This window comes from Anser cygnoides, chromosome 2 (genome assembly GCF_040182565.1).
Source record: "Anser cygnoides isolate HZ-2024a breed goose chromosome 2, Taihu_goose_T2T_genome, whole genome shotgun sequence".
Taxonomy (NCBI): Eukaryota; Metazoa; Chordata; class Aves; order Anseriformes; family Anatidae; genus Anser; species Anser cygnoides.
In genome coordinates, this window is record NC_089874.1 from 32768561 (window position 1) to 32793165 (window position 24605).

A 24605-nucleotide genomic window follows, 5' to 3' on the forward strand; every position below is an offset into this window, starting at 1 on the left:
TATATTATTATTATTTATTTATTTATATATTTTATATTTTTATAACTTTATATTATATTATATATATTATTTATATATACTGTATATCATATTATATATTATATATATTATATATTATAACATATATTATTCATTTTTATAATATTTTAAAATATTTTTATAATATTTTATATTATATTTATAAATATATTATATATAAATAATATATATTATATATAAATAAATATATAAAATATTATTTGTATAATTTTTATATTTTTATAATTATTTATTACTATTATTATTACTGCTATTATTATTATTATTATTATTATAGTTTGTTATATAATTATAGTTTCTTATATAATGAATACTTCAGAACTATGAATACTTCTGTTCTTATAATGCATAAAAGACTGGCCATACTTTTATATCATACAAAGACAGGGACTCAAACTCACTTCCAGTGAGTTTGAGACATTCTGGGTCCTTTTTAAAGGTCTTAGTGTACTGTCCTAACTTTAGCACCTAACCTTGCTGTCTTAATTAAAAGCACAGATTCCTTAGACAGCCAGTGGAGCCTCTGGAAGCTGACTCAGAGTACCAGTGCTCTCCAAAAGTGGGTGGCCAAAAAAAGTCTCCCAGCCTACGAGAGATTTGAAGAGTATCTTCGAGTTAATTGCAGATCTTTGGATATTTACTATGTGCTAACATTGTAACTCCCACATATGCACTTCAGAAGTTGCCAGAATTCATTTTGGAGCCAGCTACTTTGACATTTTTAATGTGCACTGTTGATAATATAGATAACATTTTCATTTTTGGTAAATTCTACAATAAAGGGTTTACAATTTTTAATCAAGCAAAAAGCTTTTTCACTGTTTTGGTATAGATGTCACGAAGAACATAGTTATAGAAGCAATAAGTGTGCTCTGTGCGTTGAACTTATTAGAATATGACCTGAAATTTTGTTTATAGAAAAAGGAAATATAAAGAGTTTGGATAATTACAGAAGGAGAAAATAGAAGCTACATTTATGTTGCCTATTTTTTTTTTCTTGTGCCTTTTTCTTCAAGAAGTTCTCAGAATTTTTTATTTGCAACAATCCTCTGATGACTAGCTATGGAATACTCTCAGGCTGGCAAAGTGTCATTACCTTTTCCTATTATGTTCTCTCCTGTCCAATGAACTGCTAATATATGTCTTTTCTCTTTTCCTCATTTCATTCCTAATTAAGATATCAGTGGCATGTGAAAATGCACAGATGAAAAATTTGAATCTGGATCCACTGAAAGAAGCATCAATAGAGGCTCTTTCCAGAATAAATTTACCAGTTTGGCTCAAACTTTCAGCCAGCTGTAGGATGAATGAGTTGCTCAATTTAGGCTCAGCTGAAAATGTTTACACACTTTTTCTTTGAAACAGTAAATCTAGAAATTGCATATAAAAACCATGCACAAAGGAACATTATTTGGGTTATAAGGTCAATTGGTCTAAGTTAGGCCAAGTGAAATTTATGATTGCTTGCACAATAGACTCCTTTTGCATATGCTTTAAGATAGAGTTATTAACTAAGTGAACATCTACTATTCTGGACCTTTGCTTTTATCAGTATAGAGGGTGACAGATTCAGAAAGTAACCATAACACAGCAACAAATGCTAACTAATTTCAAAGTTTCTGCCTAAATCTAAAAAGCAGAGGAAATAAATGTTCCTCTACTTTTCTTGTGTGTATACGATTATTTTTTTCCATTAGCCTCTTTTCTATAATGAAAAACAACTTTAAAGAACATGAGCACTATTCTTAAAAGTAGTTGATGCAAAAATGGCACTGGGGAGCTTTAGATTTCTTGTTTCTTTTGTCTTTATTTCAGATTAAATAAAATGTAATCTGAATCTTTTAAAAAAGTTAATCTTTTAAAATGTTTATTTTTCTGATAATCCAATATGTAAAATCAGCTATCAAGTCAAAGATAATTATTTACCATTTACACAATGCAACTGCCTGCAAAAAGCCACAGACAGAAATTCAGACAGAGCTCGGATCCAAATATTAAATTATATGCACTGTATAGGGTGCCATAGAACAGATAATAGTCACCTTGAAACAAATTTCTCCAGAGCATTTCTAGACATGGTAAGGATACAGGAAGGTCCACTGTAGCATGTACAAGAAATAAAAATATCCTGGTCTTAAGGGGTCACAAGGACTGTTCCTGCCTGCTTCTTGGACAACCAAAACAGGATAGAATGAAAAAAAAAAAAAAAAAAAAAACACAACCCTGTTCGTTGTTGTTGTTGTTGTTTTGTTTTGTTTTTTTACATCCTCCTCTGCCTGCCACCACTTACACCTGTATGAGCCCTTCTAGTTGCACATTCAGGAAATATGGGCTTCATACCTCCTGAATAAGGAGGCAACATCCAGGAATGTGGAATTGTATAGATTTTAGTACTAAAGAAGTGTGTTTTCTTAGTAGCTACCACCAGTAGAAGTCATCTTCAATTTGGAAATGTGTTCTTCCTTTGCCTACCAGCAAGTACTTGTCCCCAGCCAGGTTTTCTATTTGGAGCTGAGTACAAGTCCTGGTAAGTGTTATAATAAATATGTAACTTTCACATTGTAAGTTCACAATGGGTATGTGGGAAAGGAAACAAAAGCTTTTTGTTTGTGATAATCATTAAAAAGCCTTCCAGGCTGTCTTTGAGCTGTTCCAAGCTGGGCTAGGTCTATGCTGGCACTTATCATCTTGAGACAGTCACACATCGTATAGAAGGGGGCAAAAGCTACCCTTTCCCCTGCCTCTAAAAATTTGTATGTATAAACAGGTAGTTTACTTATGATGACCCACTGGAATAAGACATAGTCTGGAAAGACATGAAAGTAGTTTAAAGATTAGAAAAAACAACTGCTATTGACTCTTTGAGTCCAGGTGATACCAAATGCTTGTGTATTCATAATGAAATCTGTTCTGACTGATAAAACGTGGATCTCCAAGTATATGTTTGAACTTTAATGTGGATTTTATTCACAATTTCTAAACTTATTTTACTGTGATTAGAAGAAGAGAAATTTTACCCTTGGTCAAATTTAGCTCACAATTCAAGAAGTATAAATTCATTGTAGCCATGAGATTACTTCATATTTTTTTTTCTCTGAGACCATCTGACAGTATGTCTCAATAAAGGGCAAATGATGTGATAATTCCCAGGCAGACTATCTTGTTATCAAATACCTGCTTATTTAAATGTGTCTTCACCGTATTTGCTCAGTGTGTTATCAGTACCACTTTTGCCTACACATATAAAGCTGTCACATGGAATGCAATTTATTTTCAATTCAGTGCCAGCTGCCTATGTTTAGACCTTGGCTAAGTTGGCAGCTGGTCACTGAGCAATCCAGAGTTCACTGCAGACAAAATCTGAATCATTTCCATGTTAATATAACTGTAGGACTGTCTCATCTTCCTCTGTGTACAAAGGATGTGAAAGTATATCCCTGGAGAAGAATTCAGAAATGCTGTGTGTTATCTGCAGAAATAAGGGCATAAACTTTCTTTGTTCTGTTTAATTTCTGACCATTACTGATGGTTATTAGAAAATCTAATTCCTTGACACTGTTCAATTGCATATTCATATTAATTTTTGTTCTTGTTCATCCATTCAGACAACCAGTAATTTCCTTTCTATGCCTATATTTTCTTTTAGTCACAAAAATGTACTTATCTTATTTGGTAACAGTCATTTTCATTGACCCAACAAACAATATTATTATTTTCCCAACTCTCCCATGTCTCATATTTTGTTTTCTTTCATCTTTCTTTCTATTATATAATTACTATGAATTAACTAATTCAATCTAACATAGTATCCAGCTATAAAAATTAGGTAACTGTGGGAAGATGATTGAAATTTGATTCATTACCAAGTCTTTTATGAAATTAAATCAGCAGTTTGGCCAAAGCTGAGAATTACTAAAAAGTGCATCCTTTTCTGCTGGAGTGATGACTACACACTCTGGTGAGTGGAGCACTTCTCAATTTGATATTTTTCCTTGTAGAGCTTCTTTATTTATCTGTAGAGAGGCAATTAAACACCTTTGTTGTCAGAGGTTTGTAAGTGGCTTTGCTATGATGTTTGTATAATTTTTCCCAAGCTTTCAGCTGCTGTGATTCTTCAGCTTTGTCAGAAGGAAGAATAAATGCAATCCTGATGTTTGGTATATGTTGTTTGCTAATTTTCGGGTGCCGCTAGGGAGTTTTGGGCTCTGACAGCAGGTTATTTTACTTGTAGTAGTTAAAACTCTGCAGGGAGAAACAGTAGCTATTCTTGTAGATTTTCAGCATCTGCATTTAGAAAAGCCAATATACTGTTTTCTCTTGAAGAAGAAATTGCCGATGTTGCTCAAGAAAGTCTCTTAACACTGAGTGAATGATTTTTGCCCTATTTTGAACTTCCCTCTTTTAAGAAGAATGACTAAGATGACTTTGGTAATGCAGCTGCAACAACATCTGGAGTCCTCAAATTACCTTTGCATTAGCTGGCTGGGTTTATGTCAGAATATAGCACAGAAATGTCATTGTTTGTCTTGATGTGTCTGTTGTTCAATGAAGATTATGTCTGCCAGCTTCCCTTGATACTGTTGTCATGCTATGGTAACAGGAGAAATAATGGCCATTTGCTTATCTACAGATCCTACAGAATCAGGTAATTCCTGAGTGATTCTGCTCTTCACTCTGCACAAACCCAGAAAGTAGTATTCCCTGACTGCTCGGCTGCCTGAAAGTAGTTTTCACTCCATGCTTGAAGTTTACTGAAGAAAAGGTAGAAAACCACTGTGTGAAGAAGTCCATGAGAGTTTCTGGTTGGTTCTCAAGCAGTAATTTATAGTTTAGTGTTTGGCTGCAGAAGCTCACAGAAGGGCTTTTTCTGAGAAGCATATTTCAGAAGACTGGAAGGACATTGATGGGATATTCTAAAGAAAGGTTTTACTCTCGCATGTGTATGCAGTGGGAACATGTTCTGAGGAAACTGAGGCCAATCCCATTCCAATCAACATTGTACCAGAACACAGTTTTAATTGTACACGAATCCCTCTTTTTCATCCAGCAACTGAATCTGGCACTAATGCTTACAAAATGGGGAAAAAAATAAAAAAAAAATGGAACATCTTTGCAATAATGCTTTAAAAATTTTACATATCTGTGATGAGGATGAATCATATTTCATTCTGGGAAACAGCAAATAAAAATATTTTCTGCATATTTTCACCTCCTGTGCATCAGAATGGAGTGACGTCAGTTCTGCCTCCACTTGAGGCCCGTATAATTCTGTGCCACCTTTTTTTTTTTTTCTTTTTTTTTTCCCAGCAGCTTATGGCTTATGGCTCTTGCAAAGTCTGCTGTCTAATAACATGTGTGACAAGGCTCTGACATGACTTCTCCATTCAGAAAGGAGGCTGTGTGGAGCCACCTATGTCATTCCGATGTTAGCTACATTTTCTTTTAGTCTGTGGGGTTTTACCTGCCATTTCAAGGCATCTTTGTGTCCTTTTTTTAGCATGAAAAGAGACAAAGGGGCTTTTGTATGGGTTGAAAGCACATCCTTTATTCTTACATGTTTTTGTAATAGAACAGCATAATAGAAAGTTGCTCAATGTATTTTATTTGGAAATTGCAATTAATCAGAAGGCTGTAAGGAGTCAGACCCCAAACCTAGTTTTAATACCATTTCCTTTAGTGAGTTTTACACGTTACCTTTTCAATAAGTGGTGACAGGCAGTGCATTTCTTAGTGATTATAGCATGTGTCAGGTGGGGTTAACAGGCACAAGGCCAGAGGGAAAGTAACTACTCGAGATGTACAATAATCCCTTAGAAATGCACTGCCTTATTTCCTCCTGATATTATAAAATGATGTTTATTAAACAATGTGATCCAAATCCTGAGGGGCGTTAGACCTCTGATAGTAATATTGAGTTCACCAGGAGACGTGATGCCAAATTGGTCAGGAAGTCTAGTATTTACCTCAAGTCTTTCCATGTACAAGAACCCATCCCTGATATGCTTATTGTATCTATGTCCCTCATCTTGCAATGATGAATGATCCACATCTGGAGGCCAAGTCCTTAGATTATGGCATATGCTGATTAACACTGGCTAAGCAACTTAGCCTTAATTTAATGTGCTGTGTTGATGTGGCAGGGTCAGTAAACGACTGCAAATAAAGTGAGAGCCTTAATTTTTAGACTCAGAGAAACTGTGTATGTTGGAAAGATCGTTTAATCCATGCTGCTTTTCTTGGCAGAATTTTGTAGACCATCTTCAGAAAATGGCAGTCAGTTCTCAGCTTCTGAGTGATGAGCTTTAAATCAGATCCTTTGTGTTAGTCTCTTGGATCAATTCAAAATTAACTGACTTGACTTTTCATCAGTTAAAAAAATATAAATCTAGATATTCCCATCAGATTGTTTTTGGTCATAACTCTGTGCCCATATTTCAGCTATACTCATTTGTAAGAGAAGAAGCTTTGCCCTATGTATTTTAAAAATATTCCAAGTTATAGGCAGTAGCATTATAATAACCTTCTCCAAACTTAATCAAGCTTACTGATTTAATAGTAGTCAATAGTAGTATCTGATTTTCATTCCGTTGTGAATGAAACAGATTTCTCACACTTGGAATTATTTATTTATTTTTATCAGATGTCTTGTTTTTGAGCCAACTTCTTGCTGAGTCTGAACTCAGATTTGGAGATATAATCATCTGTAAGTTGTAACATCAGATGCATATATTGTATATCAGTTTAAGTCAAGCAACTTGACCAGATTTGGAGGAAGCTATAATGGTATCAATGCTACCACCTGCAATCGGCTTGGCAGATATGACAGTATATGGGCCAGATTTTAAGATGATAATTATCAGTCTGATTAGACTATACACACAGAATCCCTTTTGAGAGATTTTTAAGGTCTTTTCAGAAAAAATAAAGTAAAATAAAAACCCCCAAAGCCCACAAAGAAGGGAACCTCCACCCTTCAGATGCAGCAACAGCCTGATTCAGAGATGTGAATCTGAGTTTCTGACACGCTACCTTGTTGTCTGCAATTCTGCATTTTCCCTCTTGGCTTCAGCTTTCTTATGCAGAACAGCTACGTGTTCCTGGAAAAAACATTGAAAAACTCAGTGGGATGGATAATCTTGCTTCCTGTCCAGCTTTACTGAGTAGGGGATTTGCTATGTGGGAAGCAAAATGAAAAAGGGGGAGGATGGCAGGAGAGGGGAGAAGTTATTACTTGGGCCAGGTGTGAGACAGGACAGAGATGAAGAGAATATGAGGAAATCAAGAAGAAAGGAAGTCATGGAGCAAATACCTAGTAAGAACAGGCCTAAAAACATCCAACCAGTTCTGGGAATATCCAAAATCTCCTGCTTTCAACTCTGGCAGTTGAAATTTGTGGTTGAATTTTTTCCCTCTGAATCCACATGACAGCACTACAATAGCTTTAAAAACATAGTCATTATTTTGTACACTACTGTGACCTTTCCTGGAGGATTCTGAATCCCTGTTATTTGATAATACAAAACACAAAAGAAATCCTGTCTTTTTTTTCTTTTTTTTGGTATAAATAAGCTGGGAGAAGAGTTCAGGGGAAGATTCTTCCTACACGTGTTTTCTCTGAAGAACATTTTGTCAGATGGGTAGTGCTGCTGTTGTATGTAAGGTGAAGGTATACAAATGCCTTCTTCCTGGATGACTGAACAAATGCAATGGACTATGGGACCCACTTGGATACCTGCATGCCTAGACCATCGTACTCAGCATTGGCAAGATAGCTCTACCCTGTAATGTAACAAATCTGCATTATTTGTCTTTTGAAGAGACATTCTATGCATCCTTGAGTAAGTATATAATAGATATTTAATAAGTTATGTTCAGTGTAGCAGCTCAAGAACAGCTAATTATGAAAAACATATTACTGTAGAACTAACAGGCATGCAATAAAAACATCTATTACATAAATTGTTAATCCATAAAAAATGTGTTTCTGGGACCATTGGTATTTATTTAACGTACAATTACTGTCTAATTTAATCTAAATTAAATGCCTTCTTAAGACATGTAATTTAAAGTGTTACTGAGCTTCCTTCTCTGGAATTAAAAGCAAGAAATCAGCAGCTAATGCCTGGAGGCCAGGTCTTTACCATTTAAATTCAGGTATCCTAGCACTAACATTCATAATTTCAGCCATTCGGAAAATGTTTTTCATAAGAATATATTTGGCTTTAAAATCTCCCTTTTCCCCTCACTCAGGGCCACATCCTGCCAACTGAATCAAGCCTCTGACTTAATCCAAATGAAGTTTTGATTGAATAAAAGGTACAGAATTAAGACCTGAGAATAAAATGTCTTTTCTTATCACAGAAGACAAGTTTTGCAAAATGTTCTAGCTCCTGCCAGTGCTGGAAGGGTAAATTATCATTTGACTCCTGTATGGATGTATTTATTTAGGACACGTAGCCTGATGACTCAGGAAGTTATGTAAAAACTGATCCAGTTAATTTTAGATGCTATTGTTGGAAGAATATCAATGAAAATTAATCAAATAGTCACGAAGGAACCACAGGGATGGAGCGCAGAACACTGGTGGGTAGACTTTTGGCAGCAATCATCGCAACAGTTTTAATGAGAAGAAAACACATTCTCAAGTAAATTAGACAGTAATGACATGATTAAATGGTAAATAATAGTTAAATACATGCTTGGAGGTCCAGGATAGAGACTGTGGAGTTTTTGTGTTTTGGGTGTATTCCTCTCAAGGCTGCTCCGAATAGCCAAAGGAGCTCACCAGAACTCTGCCTGTAATTTGGGGTCAGATTGTAGCTTTTAAGATGCTGAAGCTGAAAGAGCTGTTGGGGCCCTGCTGCAGCAGGAGACTTGCTGAGGCTTTCTCCATAACCCCAGAGCCTTGTCAGCCTTTTGGTTGTTGACGTGTCCTCGTTTTTGCAGGAGCCGCCTCCCCTGAGCAAGGGCCAGTGCTATGGCTCTGCTCAGCTCAGGCTGCTGTCACCCAGAACGACCGTGCGGGAGACATCTGCTCTCCTTACGTGCAGCGAGGGAGAGGGAAGGGGTCTGTCTTCTTCCGAGGCAGGTTTAGACCCCATTAGGTAGGTGTTTGCACATTCAGTGGTGGGCAAACTGAATTGCATATATGATTGTTTCTGCAAATGAGGAGTGCTGCAATGTCAGCTGGGGCGGACCCCTCCTATATGGGCCCCTCCCTGTCTACTAAGAAAAGGACGGGGAAAGGATCACATCCACAAGTTGTCTTCCTTCTCAAATGTTTCTCCTAGAATATGAGGCTGTATGTACAAACTCTGATTTGTTAGCTTTACCTCATCTAGCTGTACTACACACCAAGGTTTTGTGATTGAAGGGGACTGGCCTGGGTCAAAAGTGTTTTACCTGCTCTTTACCACTTTCTGTTTCAGGTTGTCAGGGTAAGCATAACCCGAAAGCAAAAACAGAAAATTAAAATACTTCCTGGTTCTCTTTTTATAGGTTTTAACATATTTTCCTGGTTTTCAGTAAGTCCAGGTAGAATATAGGTGCCCCAGCCACTTTGATCAAATGAAGCAGAAGTGTCACCAAACATTCTTTGCTGTTTGGCAAAACTAGAGGGAGCACATGGGGAGGCTGTCTGTTACAAAAGGAAATAAATAAGTAAGTAAAAATGCAACCAAAAAAAACAGAACTCAGTGCTAAACTGGGACATCAGTCCACTAAAAGCTGACTTACTTGATTAAATGGTAATTCAAGTGAGCAGCACACTGTGTCCTCCAATAACAACCTGGCAGCTTGTTTATTAGCATAACACAGCATTAATTTTCTCTCTTTCTGCCTTCCCACAATAGAACATGTTCTAACATGAGGCTGAGTATTGTATTTCCTCCAGTAATAACATTGGAGGAGGGAAAGGGTATAATTGAAGAATACTTGTTATGTTTTTGTTTTAGAAGTTTATATTTTCACTTCAAAGATCAGTAGATAACAGCTCATATACTGTGTAATTCTCTAATGCATAACAATGCCCAATAACACAGATGTTCAAGTTGTCTACTAGAAAGTAAAATTCATGATTTGCAATCTGCAGTAAAATAATTTAGTTATGCCACTCAAAGTTTATGAGTATATGTCTGTTAATGCATTATTTGAATGCAATATGGTACTTAGATGATTGATGCAGTTTGTAACCATGAATAGAGTGTTGGCTGCTGCCACAATTACATGGATTCAGGGGGCATAGAAGCAAATCTGGCTCTTGGAAAATTGTATCAAGTTGGTAAATAAGAACTCAGAAAGAAAAGCATTAATAGCATTATTTCTCAAAGGTTATTGTAATTTTGGCACATTAGTAAATTTGTTAGTACTGTAAAGTATCCAGATATTTTAAAATATTTTTTCTGACTTTTTTCTGACTTCTGTATATAATACACACAACTGCATTATTCCAAGAGGATCTTGCAGCATCTTCTCCTCTTCATATTTAGATAGTGTCTTATAATGATCTCAGTTTTAATATGCTCTTCATTTTTTGCTTAGGTGTACAGTTGTTCATACATGCTACTTTTTTGTCAGCAAAAAGCAAACCAACTGGCGAGTGAGATTTTCAGAAATAGTTCATATAGAACATTCAGAATAGTGTTTTATTGCTGTTTCTTGTGTAAATCAGAGGTTTTTCACTGTATTTACAAGGATCATAGCAAGTCAATATTAAGTGCTTTTGCAAATTCTGCCCTGGATGAATAAATATATGCAAAGGAAACAGGCACTTTTAATATTTAAATTATAAAAAACATACCTGAAAATAAATGCTGGCACAAAACCATGCTCACAATTTCCTGGTGCACCGCAAGAGCATAATTGTAAAAAAAAAAAAAATGTGCTACTTCTCTGAAGTGCAGTATCACTGAGCACATTTACAAGAAGATTTGAAAAATACCCCGTATGTATAATATTTTCTCACTTATTGACTGAAATGATTGGAAATACTATATATATTCTTTAAATAATGTGACATTTGTACTCATGCTCATGGACACAAATAATTGTGGATGCTCCTAAGGCTATTTCAAACCTTGAGTGGTAGGTGTCTGTCATTGAGCCAGTACTCAGATTGTAAATGGCCCAAAGGCAGCCGTGTGGACAAATTGAATCCTCAAAGAAAGGATGCCCATTTCAGGCTGGTCTGAAAATCAAGTGCTGGTGTTTTAACATGACTTTCTACTTTATATCTGAACCTTCTTATGTTTTTATAAAATGTCACTAATCTGTAATTCTTATGCACCAGAGCAAACCCATACAGTTTTAGAATATGGCAAATCCAAACTGAAATGATCTTTTAAAGCCAGCATTACAGCTGGCATCTTTGTCAGCAGGCAGAGTAGAAGGGCCAAGAATTTCTGCTGATTTCTAGAAATCCATGTGAATTGGAAGATACGCGATACTGCATGCTTATCTGACTGCTTTTTTGCCTTAGAGTTGTTCAGTGGGGCGTCAAATATGTGCTTAATCTCCTTTTATCAGGGGAGATGACTACTTCTTTTCATGGTGCTTGTTACTATTTTCTTCTTGTTTTCCTTAATTATTTGGCATGAACTATAGTCCATCTTAAAACCATTACTTGACTGGGATTCCTTTCTTTCCATTTTGTTACTTCTGTGCTCCAGGGGATTTCCTTGAGGAAGCTAATATCTTTCCTAGGTTGCTGCAGTGACACAGAATCCAAGTTTCTTTGTTAAGAATTTCCATAACTCATTCAGTCTCAGGCAACATTGGTACTGTTGGCTAAAGTTATTTCCTCCCTTCCTAGCAAGATACCTTTACTGTCTTGGGGTATTTATACTGAAGAAAAGACCCCATCATGCTGATTTGGTTTGGCAACATTTTTTTGTTTGTTTGTTTTGTTTTTGTTTTGTTTTGTTACTGTGATTTGTGTTGGGAAAGATACTTTCTGTGTGGCTCATTGCATATATCCCCACACAGCCAGTAATGATTATTATAACATTGATACTAGGAGAATTATTAGGAAAGCAAGCAGACAAATTAACATTACAATGGCTATGAGATATATTTTGTATGGTTGTCTAAAAGAAGAAAAAGCCACTGAGACAGTCTTTACATTTATTGCCACACATAATCCAAAAAATTATGGTGTGGCTGCAGCAGCATTTAGTCACATAATATTTTCAAAATGTGCAGGGAAAATAGGGAAGATCTTTCCCTTTTTCACAGAAGCTCTGTGATGTCAGGATGACAGTGCTTAAAAGTGCTGTTGGATTTCTCACAGAGCCTAGGAGTGGGTTGTAGAGTTTGTAGATGTGGGGAGTCTGTGCCTGTTCATTCTTCATTTCCTTTAAATGCTGTATGTACGACTCACTTTATGCTGCTGGCACTCTCTTGTTATGAATCTGAAGATCACATGTGTAACATGCAGACAGAAATAAATCCTGTAGGTAAAAGAAAGTAGAAATTGGCTAAAGATCAAAGGTTATCCTCATTCCACTCCTTCCTTCACTTTTATTATCCTGTCTAAATTCAGTCTTTTGTAGAGAGGCTTTGTTTTTTTTCATGAAGAAAGGTTGAGCTTAAATGAGAGTTTAAGATTTTATTTGTTTTTCAACCCTGTATGTAATTTGAACCATGGTGTAGTTACTTTGGTAGAATCAAAACCGCAGTTCTTAGACGGTACTGAAGATTGTGGAGTGGTTTAAGGAAACAATATTTCACCCTAAGTGTTCTGTGATCATCTATAGATTAAGTGACAAATAGATCTTTCTTTTTTTCTTTTTTCTTTTCATTCTTCTCTTTCCTTTTTTTGTTTGTTTTTGTATCTTTTTTTTCTTTCTCTTTCTCTTTCTCTTTCTTTTTCTTTCTTTCTTTTTCTTTTTCTTTTTCTTTTTCTTTTTCTTTTTCTTTTTCTTTTTCTTTTTCTTTTTCTTTTTCTTTTTCTTTTTCTTTTTCTTTTTCTTTTTCTTTTTCTTTTTCTTTTTCTTTTTCTTTTTCTTTTTCTTTTTCTTTTTCTTTTTCTTTTTCTTTTTCTTTTTCTTTTTCTTTTTCTTTTTCTTTTTCTTTTTCTTTTTCTTTTTCTTTTTCTTTTTCTTTTTCTTTTTCTTTTTCTTTTTCTTTCTCTTTCTCTTTCTCTTTCTCTTTCTCTTTCTCTTTCTCTTTCTCTTTCTCTTTCTCTTTCTCTTTCTCTTTCTGCTTCTGCTTCTGCTTCTGCTTCTGCTTCTGCTTCTGCTTCTTCTTCTTTTTCTTTTTCTTTTTCTTTTCTTTTTCCTTCTCTTTCTCTTTTTGACAGAATAACTAAACTAAATCTGGTATCATTAAAGTTCCTGTTCTAAAAACAGTTGTCTTCAGGCTTAACAGAGTCCTAAGATGTAAATTGAACTAATTGTGCATTTACTTGTTTTCCAGATCAAACCTTAAGTTTGTCCTGGAAAATTTCTTTGGAAAATATGCTTGTAATTTTTGTTTTTTTGAATATTTGGTGACCTTCTTCACTAGAACATGAAAAAAAAAGGTGGTGATTTTCCTGTCTTTAAAGAACCACAGATTTTAGCAGGTATTTTCAAAGTGCTTTATTTAAGACTATGAAATGCACTGGAATGAGTAGTGATGGCCATCAGTAGAGCAACTAAACCAGGCCAAGTAGAACAGTTAAGAACATGTGATGGGTATTTAACTTCAGTAGTTTCAAAGCTTTACTTATCATTTCTCACTTAAAGGAGTGAGTAACAAAAACAAACAACAGCTGTTCTGGGAAACCAACACAAAACTTGAAATTTCTCTTCTCTCCAAATTAGCATTTGTTCATGTAATTTGTTTTGTCATTAAAAGTCAAATAAATTATTTTTACTTGAATCACAGATGAAAACTTTGTGGCAATAGTTTTGTAGTTATAGATCACCATTGAAAATGGAGTACCATCATTTCTGACTGTGATGCAGAATTGCTTAGAACGTTGTGGGGCAGTAGCGAGCAACACTGGTAGAGATACACTGAAATGCTGGACAGTTTCATCTTATACCAAAACTTTGAATCAAAAAAGTGATCCAGTTCTTAGTGTTGTTTCTAAAAACACTTACAAAATGGAGCTAAGATGTGACATGTTTGCACTATTTTTCACTCCACGGCTGTATATTAGACTCAAAGACCAAATACAAAGAAGCAAGCTGTAAACAAAAATTTCATTATCTCATTTGAAAAATACAATTATTTTTAACTATATATAATAGCTTAACTACAAACGTTATTTGTCATGCCATGTCAATGCCATGACTGACCAGGATTGTGTTATCTATATCTAAATAACATGGTTATTTGTTACATTGATGTGCAAATGAGATGAGAATCTGGAGTGACAGTGGTTAATAATGTTACAAAGGGAGAGGCAACCTCATGTTTCAACTAATCTCCAGCTATTAAAGATCAGCATGAAGGACATTATCTCACATCTGCCTCATACAAAATTCCATATACCTAACTCCAAAGCATCTGGTGTGAGCCATAGTCAGAAACAGGATACTGGACTAAATATATCCCATGCACCCTGTGCAATATCTTTGAGCTTTCTACATTCTTACACAGCAGATGTGAAATATGCCAGTAATATCTGTTCTGCTTTAATTATTTGCACTACTGTATTTGAATAATAGGTTTTGGTCACCTAACCAAGCAATTGCTGAAGCTAGCGGATGGCCGTGTTGTGCTGGCACTGGAGGGAGGACATGACCTTACTGCCATCTGTGATGCATCTGAAGCCTGCATAAACGCCCTTTTAGGAAATGAGGTAAAACATAAATCATAATAGGTGGAGAGAATGATCCAAGTTTGCTAAAACTCCTATCTTTGATTTTCTTTTAGTAACAAAGGCAGCAGATCTTTTTTCTTTGGGTATAAAAACCATGCAAGTTGAACACATCTCAGATGAGCTAAAAGCATGCTTTGGTTTGGATAAATATCTCTAAACAATATTATTATATAAATCCTTTAGTGTTTTCCTAAGTTATTCCCAGTTCTGAGCGAGATTTAATACTTCAAAATTTGCATTTGGTGATGTACTAAATAATAGGCTTGACTAACTGGTAGTCATTGATGAGCATATCATTTATCAGGATCAGACCTTCCAGCCAATTATCATGGAAAAAAAAAAAAAGGCTTTTGCAAGGCATCTGATAATCTTAACAATTGGATATTGCAAAGACTTTTTTTTTTTTCAGTATTCTGACACTGCTTCTACTGGTGAGTAGAAGAAAAAAAAATAAATCAGAGGTTCTTGAAATTGAAAAACATTAGTAAAACGTGTCCAAGACTTAAAAAAAAAAAATCAAGTTAGAAATGAAGATTCATGTTGGTCTGTATGCAGTTTAAATGGAATGTCCAATTTGTCCTTATCAAACACTGTATATATTATGAAAAAAGTTTTGAGAGTGGACTGGCAGACTAACTAGACATGAGTACATACTATTTATGTAAACAAGCACAAGATAATCACTCGTCTTTGTGAAAACTGGTTCTGTTGTATGGAAAATATCTTTTCTCCTAGAAATACAGTGAGAAGGAAGATAAGCTTGCTGAAGGTGCAGACAAAGTCATTTATGAAAGGACTGAAGTTTTTACCATAAACTGTGAATTTTGTGAGATCTTGTTATTAAGTTCAGTGTGTTACCATTTCTCCCCAGGGGAAATGGTAATAGCTAAATAATTTCACCAATCAAGTGTATTAGTGCTAAATTGCAAGCTAGTCTGCTCATTCCCTTCCACTTAAGTCTTCATACCTATGAGAATAATGTAAAGTAATGTATCTTCTGATGGAAATTGGATAGAAGGCTTTTCTAAATGTTCTTTTTAACCTTTGCTTTTTATCTTTATGACCCACCAAGAAAAAAAAAATGCTTATTGTTTTTTACATTATACATAGAATGTATCTAGTGATAGCTTTCTCAACAGTATTCTCAGAAATATACAGAAGTAGACATGTCCACACACAAAAAAATAATCTTTCATCTGGGCTTTATCTACCGTTACCCTTGACAAGACCCATAAGAAGCATTTTCCAGTCTTGTGACATGTACTATTGAAACGGATGCTCAGCTCAGTGCTAATCCTTTTAGTTAGGTGCTGAAATCTGAAAACCTAGCTTGAAGCATTTGGCAGTCTTAGTGAATGCAGTGTTGCCTTCCCAATGAGTAACTTCCAGGGCATTCATTCGTATTCTCTGTCGTGACTTGCCCTGTGGTAGTATCTTATGATGTCAGTGGCTTTTCACAGCTCTCCTAATCCCACTCTCTGAAATTTGCACCTTTATGGGACTAATGCTAATAATACAATGCTGATGATATGATGTATCTTCCTCTGTGTAGATGCCTGGGTCCCTCTATCCAGTTATGACCATTTGGTGGTGCTACCCATTTATGAAAAATGCCTTGTTTTGTTTTAACACTATATCACACCCAACTACCATTTCTGCTGTTACTGACCAGCCATTATCTAATACTGACTGTGAGAAAAAGGAATGGGATAAGTGGATTGGAATAAAAACTTTCTTCCGTTTTCTTTTAGAGTAAACAGGGACTGGGAAATTAGATAAGTTATGAATCTATCTGTTTGCAAAATTTAGCAAAGCAAATTTCAAGAGAGACAAAAATGTAGTAACAGATTGAAGACAAACGTAACCACACAGCCATTTATAATCCACTTATAAAAGAACATGATCATTAATAATTTGAAACATCTCATGCAATAAGCATTATTCTCATGTGCTCTTACTCACAGCTGTATCCTTAGGGGCATGCATTAAATGGTCTGGTGCAGCAGAATTTCAAAGAGAAAATACGCTGTGGCTGCTAAGAAGACAAAAATACTCCAGAGACGATGTCATTACCAGTACTACCATAAGAAACTGATGTTTGCTTAAAAGAATAAGTAAAGGTGTTGCCGAGGAGCAGACACTAATGAGGAAGTCTGATACCGAGTTAGCAGTTAGAAGTCAGCACGTCTGTTGACTTGTATAGATTTATGGCAATCTACACCACATGGCCTATAGCATATACACTGCTTGATTTCAGCATAGTATTCATGAACTTGCACAGCAAACTGCAAGCGTATTCCTGCCGAGGGCAGGAAAAAAAAATGGTTTTCTTCTAATAACCAATTATTGTAATTTGAGGATGCATTCTTCCTTGAATGCAATTCTTTACAGGTGATTAATAGGATAATTATAACTTATTATCTGCCCTTCACTTTTACAAATAATGGTGTATTCTAGTTTTAAGATGTTGGCAAGATGAACTTCAGTTTTTAAACACTACATATGTAATTGAACTCAAATTAAAAAGGTTGGGAAAGGCCTTTGGAAGGTACTCTGCAGTTTGTCAAATGTATTTATTCATGTGCTGAGGATTAGAATTCATAAACATTTTGCAGAGTTTTTGAAAACTTTTTTTTTTTTGCTTTTGTTGTTTTTGGCCAGGACTTGTCAATACAAGAATCCATGGCTTCATATGTTCTATTACCAGCAGAATAACATACAAAAAGGAAAAAAAAAAAGAATTGTTAAACTAGCAGCAACTTCTAGCTTTCATGAGAGCTAGTCTGATATGTAGAGGTAACATCAAACTTAAAGGAAAGCCTTCTTTTCTTAATTTGTATTAAGAAGGAAAACAGTTTGACACCCAAAATAGGCATACTTTGCTCTTAGTTGTATGTAGCCTGTAGGACAGAGATCTGTTTAGCAAGATAACTTTTTACTCATCTCTTAACAAATGCAAGTGGAGTCACTAGGAAAAGAATACACTATCAAGTTAATCTTCTTTAAATAATTTGAGCATGGCACAGGAAATTCCTGCATGCAGTTGTTGATTTTGAAGACTAACCAAAAAACTATTAAAAGGTCTCTTTTTCTTGGAAGAGCTCAGAATTTAAATGAGCTATCAGCCCCATCTATGTGTGGGGAATACTTCTGAACTTCTCTGCAGAAGTACTTTTGAACAGCAATTTCAAAATTGAACAGAAAGCCATGTAGGATTATAATTGTCTTTTTTACTGATTGGAAGTACTTATATTGGTAATTGTTTATTTCTAAACCCCAATACTGTTCCCTAAACATAGGCACCCAGTCCCTTTTTAGATGCTGTAGGGGTACCTAGGACATTTGCACAGGACTGGTAGAAGTAACATAGAATGTAGAGGAGACCCACACTTGTTCTGTGTGGCAACATGAGATCAGGCAGAACACCCCATAATGTCTGAAATGGGTCCATTTGGTTTGGTTGTGTTTGGGCAGCTCATTACCCCCTTAAATAATGAGAAAAATAAAATAGAAAATATAGAGATAAATGCAAAGATAAATTTTATAAAGACAAATTTATTAATTAGAAATTTTATATATATATATATTTTAAATAAAGATCTGGAGATCTCAGGTTTGTTGTCCTTATATCTGCGTACAAGCAGAAAATTTCCATGTCACATTGAGAAAAATCTATTTGACCATTTGCAGAGCTAATTAGGAGCACTGTAGGTTATCTTCTTGGAAGGAAATCTTCCCAAGAGGTGGGAAGAGATTAAGCAGCTGGATTCCCCTGAAATCCAAAATAAAAACATGGAAATCCTTCTGGAAGGTAAAAGGCAGGGTAATCATAAGTTGCTTTAAAATGTTCCGAAGATTTCTGAACATGATTTTAAAACTTCTCCATTAAATGAGCATCTGTCAAAACAAAGGAAATGCTAGATTCAGATATTTAGAAAAGAGACATTTCTTTTAAGCCTAAGCTTATTCTGAGTTATGGTCTTGTGCTTAAAATTCAGTTCTCTCACTTATTAAGACAATCTTTAAACAGTTCTGCAGTTTTTCACAGATAGGTTATATAATTTCAAGTACTTATCTTTAAAGCATATATATATACATACCAAGTAAGAAATTAATTAAATGTATTTGTATTTTATTCCAAGAAATGCGTGAAAATGGGGTTCAGTATTTGGATTTTCCCCCAGATCTATCCCTTTTCATGACAGGTGGTAAGGCTGCTGTAAACGTGCAGAGATAGGTTATGTTTTCTTTCCTCTACATTACTTTTGAAGAGGCACTACTGGGATTTGAAAAGCCCTCCGGGATAAGCTCTCCTTGAGTTCAGTATCCTGAATCCTGCAGCTTATTTCCAACATAACTAGATTAATTTTGGGGGTTCTTTGGCAGCCAGAGAGAATGAGGAAGGATTCCGCCAAGCACAAAACTCTTCAGATCAAAACCTAAGGATTTAGTTCTTCCTTCATCCCATCCCATGTCAAGAAGCCAGGCGGGGCATTTCCGTGGGACACAGAAGTCAGTCTAACATCCTGGGCCCTCTGATCTGTCTACAGGTTTGGTCAGAGTCTCTTAAGCTCTACAGGGTACAGCAGTTTTTTCTGTTGTCTATAACAAGTGATAATTGGTCACAGATGGGGTCATGTTCTCCTTTACACAGAGGAAATGGTAAAGTGCAGTCCACAGTGTGCTCTGCCCAGCGGGACCCTGCAACAAAGGCACACAGGGGATGCATGTCTGCTCTCATTGACTGCGGCGGCCAAGGCTGAATTTGGCCCCAAGTGCAACAACATTTTTAAGTGACTAAATTTAACATCTTCTAGTAAATATTCTTCTGGCTTGAATTTCAGTCTGAAGCAGAATTGACAAAAACATTGTGATTGGTTGGCTCCCAAGCATGCTTAAAATCTTATACTGGACATTTTCTTGCAGAGTGTGAAGTATGTGCTTCTTTCTTGCAATCTGTTGAGCTGGCATTTAGGAGGGGATGGTAATTGAAGTGGAAAGCTTGTACTCTACAGCTTTCCCGCTGATGATGAAAAGTTGGCATTTTCCCTTTTGTGGAATTCAGTGTGAATCTGGGGCTGCTTGCCAGCTAGGCAACAAGCTCTGCCAAGAGGGCCTGGACTGCGTTAAAAAGGGGTTATTTGCCAGAACAGGTAAGCATTTCTTTCTCCAAAATGGAAATATTCGTGTAAGTGAATATGGCCTGAGATCAGTTTAAAATTGCATGGTAAACTTGGTCACAATCTTACATCCTTGTTTTTAATCTGATTCTAATACTAGAAAATAATTAACACTGAGTCTAAGCCACCTGTCAACTGCTGCTTGCATAAGCATGAAGCCCAGAAATTGGCCTAAAAATAGAAAATTAGATGGGAAAGGAAAGTGGAGCGAGGTACATGCCAGAGGTCAGTATGGTGGCATCAAAGTCCACAAAAAGAGCAGTACTACTCAGGAAGCTGTTTGGCCGAGGGAGCAAAATATTCCTAGTCCAAATTTACATATTTCCAAGGCAAGGCATGCATTGGTTTTCAGGAACAGGTAGTTGGTAATAACCCTTCAGGCTTTTGAACCTATTTCCTAGGGAAAACTGTCATTTATGTACAACACTGTAACTGTGGATCACAAAAATACCTGCCTAAAGTGTTTATATATAAAATTAGAAAGTGCAGAAACTTTGAGAAGATCACTAATATAAGAACATAGAGGACCAGAGGGCCTGTGAGATCTTTGAGCTTAGTCCTCTGTAATCATGGCAAGACTCAGAACAACAAAGCCCAATCTTTGTGCTGGTATGCTTCTCACACAGTAAACCTGGGAAAGGGAGGTTGTAGCACTTCCCTCCGCAGCCGAAGCATCCCTGTGAATCTCACCTGCCTTCTCCCCTTCCTCCGTGCCTGTCAGGACTCTTCATGCTCCTCACCACACTGCAACAATCTTCCCTGAAGCTAATCTTGGTGCTTTAAAACATGACAGGGCTAAGACTATGCAGATACAGCTAGATATTCCCGCTCAGTACAGACTGCTGTAGTTTCAGATTCTCCCCACATTCCCAAAGATCATTTCAGATCACCTCCTGGGTGAATGCAATTTCGATCTGTATTTCCATCTTCAGATATCTGTTGATATGCCTCTGGCAGACTTTGATGACCCAAGTGATTTTTGCCCATTTACATTGTTTTTCCTACTTTGAAAATGATTAGCAAATACGGTTTCTACTTTCATCTGCTTTCATCTGCTGCTTTGGGCACAAAAGCCCGATTCAGCCATGTAAAAGCTTTGAAAATATGACTCTTTGTTTCTGGTCCAAACTGTCTCTCCAGTGGTTTGGTTATTTCTGCACTGACTTGAGCTGTTCTTCTCTGAAAGATTTCTTTCCTAGCAATGTATTTCCAGTGCTCTTTTCAGCTTCCATTCTGCTAGCCTCCAGGTTTAATAGACTTCATGATCTGAATGCCAATAAGTGTAGGAGGGAAGGCAATGGTGCCATATATGCCAGGTGTAGAGTAATTGCTTTTGTTCACTGTTGGGTCTAACTGTTGATATTTTCCAGGGTCACCGCTATGTCTGTACAGTTCTATCCAACCAGTGAATAGCTGCCAACAGAAATTGGACTTTCAAATGCAGACAGTCTCATTTCAAAGTGTATAGAAATAGCTGCCATAAACCACTGGCTTTATTTCTACAGTGTTTTTGTAACAGTACTGCTTTGGACTGAACAGGATATATGATATAATAAACTTACTTCTGGAACCTGATGTTTCCCTGATATGGAAGAGGATCCAAGTCGTGTCTGGTTATCCTTAAGGTTAGGAGGCAGAATAGCTGTGGAGCAGAAGTTGAGTTTTGAATATGACATGAAAGTGTTGTGGAAAAAGGAGTTAAACAAATGATCAAACAGAACTATTATACTCACATCACCTACAGATCTGTTAGTAGAGCTAATAGATAGGATAATGATTGGAATAATAATTGTTGGACATTTGACCCTTTTTCATCTTCTCTTTAGTGATTGATCAGTGTATTCTGATTTCTGAAAACAGATTTGCCATTTCTGAATATTGGTCTGATATGTCTAGATATTCAAATGCATTCTACATGTTAAACAATTTACTTCTGTACTGATGAAAAGAGGTGTAATTGATATATTAAGAAAAATCAAGACATTTTTTTTGGATCCTGAAAGAATCTGAGAAGAAGGCAAAAAAAAATTCCTTTTAATAGGAAATATCTTCTAGCTATGTCTACATTGTTTGCTCCTAGCTTGCTATTTAGTACAAGAGATCTGCAGAAAGAATCTCAAGGTGCTCAAAGAGAAAAGCAAGATACAGCTTTGAAATCTTTAATTTTGGCCATTTCATACCTTGTACTCCAGCATTGTTTATACTTTTACAGCCTGGAACTATTATTTCCTTTCTAGGGAGTGAATTGATCATCAAGACCTTAGGAATTAGGAAATTGTCAAAATAGAACCTTAAGCTACTCTTTAATTCCTCTTCTGTGTTCCTACACCCAGTACAACCAAACAGAACTTCAGGACTTTTTCCTTTTCTGGGCCAAATGATAGATTGCTTTAAAAAGAAGCTAGCAAGTGATAAAAGGAAGTGCTATTTACCTACATAACTCAAGGTATGAATTATTAAGAAAACAGTCTTTATTCTAAGATCTGTGAAGCTTGAGCTGTTGGTGGCCATTTTCATAGATGCACAGTTTTACCTCAGGAACCTGCAAGTAATCAAATAGAGTAATCTATGGAGATCGTGAAGTGTAAATGTTTCTGTAAATCTGATTTTCATTGTAATTGCTCTCTTGGTTCTAATCCATGATACCTATTAGATAGCAACAATCTTCCTTTGCAGTCTGGCCTTCTCAGTAACTGAGTAGAGCTGGGACCAAGTCAGGTTCTACCAGCACTTCTCTGTGTACTTGCTCACTGTGCAGAATGGAGTGATTTATGCTATTTGAAAACAAAACATAGTGCTATTGTTTCTAGCCACAAGTAAATCTTCCAGCTGCAATCCCATATGGGATTCTAAGGAAATAATGACATGAACAGGCCTATTCATTTTAGTACTGAGACACCAAAAGTCTGGCGATATTTGCTATGTCTTTATCACTGACAGGCATTCACTGCTGATCATACTGGTAGGATCCAAGAAGTTCTGGGATTTGTAGCTGAGCTTGCTTAAAATAGCACCACTAAGGGGATATCTACACTGCAGTTGCTTCTTACTTTGTGTGCTTGGATCAAAGCTGTTTTTATCTAGTTGGTGGGTAGCAATGCAGTGGTAGCAACCCCGAGGACAATCTGCGATGGCTACTGAAGTATTTACTTCACAGGGGAAGCTGCTTGGGTGGGCTTCACTTGACCTAGTTTAAAGTAGGCCCAGGCATGCTTAATAAAGGAGTTTTGTCTGCAGTACAGATGTCTCCTATCAATGATGGTTGAACTTCCTTAGCTTTTGAGAAGAGAGACTGATGTTGATATTACTCTTGTTCACCTTTACATGGTTGGCACTCCTGACTGCAGAAAGCACACCTCCACCACCAGCAGCCTGTGTGGGGAAGTGGTAAAGTTGGCTGGTCTCTAAGCCCAGTTCAAGGAAAACTTAGTTGTTTGAAGATTTAGTACAAGAAGGGGCATTTAGCCCAAACCATGCTTTACCCTTTTTCTAGGAGAAAATGTATGGACAAAAAACACAAGTAGATGAATTTCAAAATACAGTTGTTTTTTCACTTGGTTGTCATCCTCATGAATTGATAGGATATAGTAATTTCTGATGATAATAATAGTAATTTTTGATGATAATAATAGTAAATACTATCATATGTTTATCTTTTGCAAATCTGAAATCCAAATTAGGACTAATCCACGTCCTATAAACAGAAGAAAAGTACAGTATGTCCCCATGTACTGAAGTATCAGAGTAAAATGGAAAAATACTGTTATCTCCAGATCATAAATGGGGATTTAAAATGAGTGGGCAATTGTTACGGAAAATTAGTGTTAAAAAGGTGGATATAACAAAAGTGTCCAGGGACACTTTTTAAAATATTTAGGTACCTAATTTTCCTCCATGGGAAGTGGTGAAGGATGGCTCATATTCATTGCAGGGAATAAATAATTATGTGTAGCATCTCAACACGTCCTTCTGCTAATTTATTATGATGCAGCCCCACGCAAAGAATACACAATTAAAACTGGCTAATTAAAATGCAGTTGGTACTAAAAAAAACTTACTTAGAGAACTCTTACTGCTGATCTGCATAACCATTTTTATATACTACTTTATTTGAAATTAATGCAAAGCTAGTAAAAACAGCTGTTTTATGGTTTTCTTCTATAAATCTTAAAATGCGTAAGATGGTTAGATGCAGTAACACTAGAAAAATGAAGATAATAGAGTGTACACTTCAGTTCCAGTGTGGCTTCAGTAAGGTTTTATTTGGAGTACCCAGCTGCGTATACAGACACAGTGGAATTTGGTTTGTGAGGAACCTACAAAAATTACACAAATAACTAGCATTTTTTTAATGAATAATACACAGACATGCACCTGCTTCAGAGACTCGATAGATTAGTCTTGCAGCCAATAGAAAAGCCCCTTGGAATTCAATTACATGGCTGAAAAACAGAAAACAAAATCATGGCTATACTTTTAGAACTCTAACCAGCAAAATGTTAGCAGTTCCTGGGCTGAGCTTTTCCTGAGGATTAGATTGTTTCAGTTTGTTTTACTTCCCTGTGTCTTATTGAAAA

General features: G+C 36.0%; 1 protein-coding gene across 15 annotated transcripts in view; it reads left to right on the forward strand.

Annotated features, from left to right (window-relative positions):
• Positions 1–24605, forward strand: part of HDAC9 (histone deacetylase 9) — a 480254-nt gene that overhangs the window by 435882 nt on the left and 19767 nt on the right. For all 15 annotated transcript variants that reach the window (XM_048068356.2, XM_048068353.2, XM_013171797.3 and 12 more), the window contains one exon: positions 14694–14827. In XM_048068356.2, coding sequence (XP_047924313.1) covers positions 14694–14827 — 134 coding nt within the window. The remainder of the gene's footprint in view (positions 1–14693; positions 14828–24605) is intronic.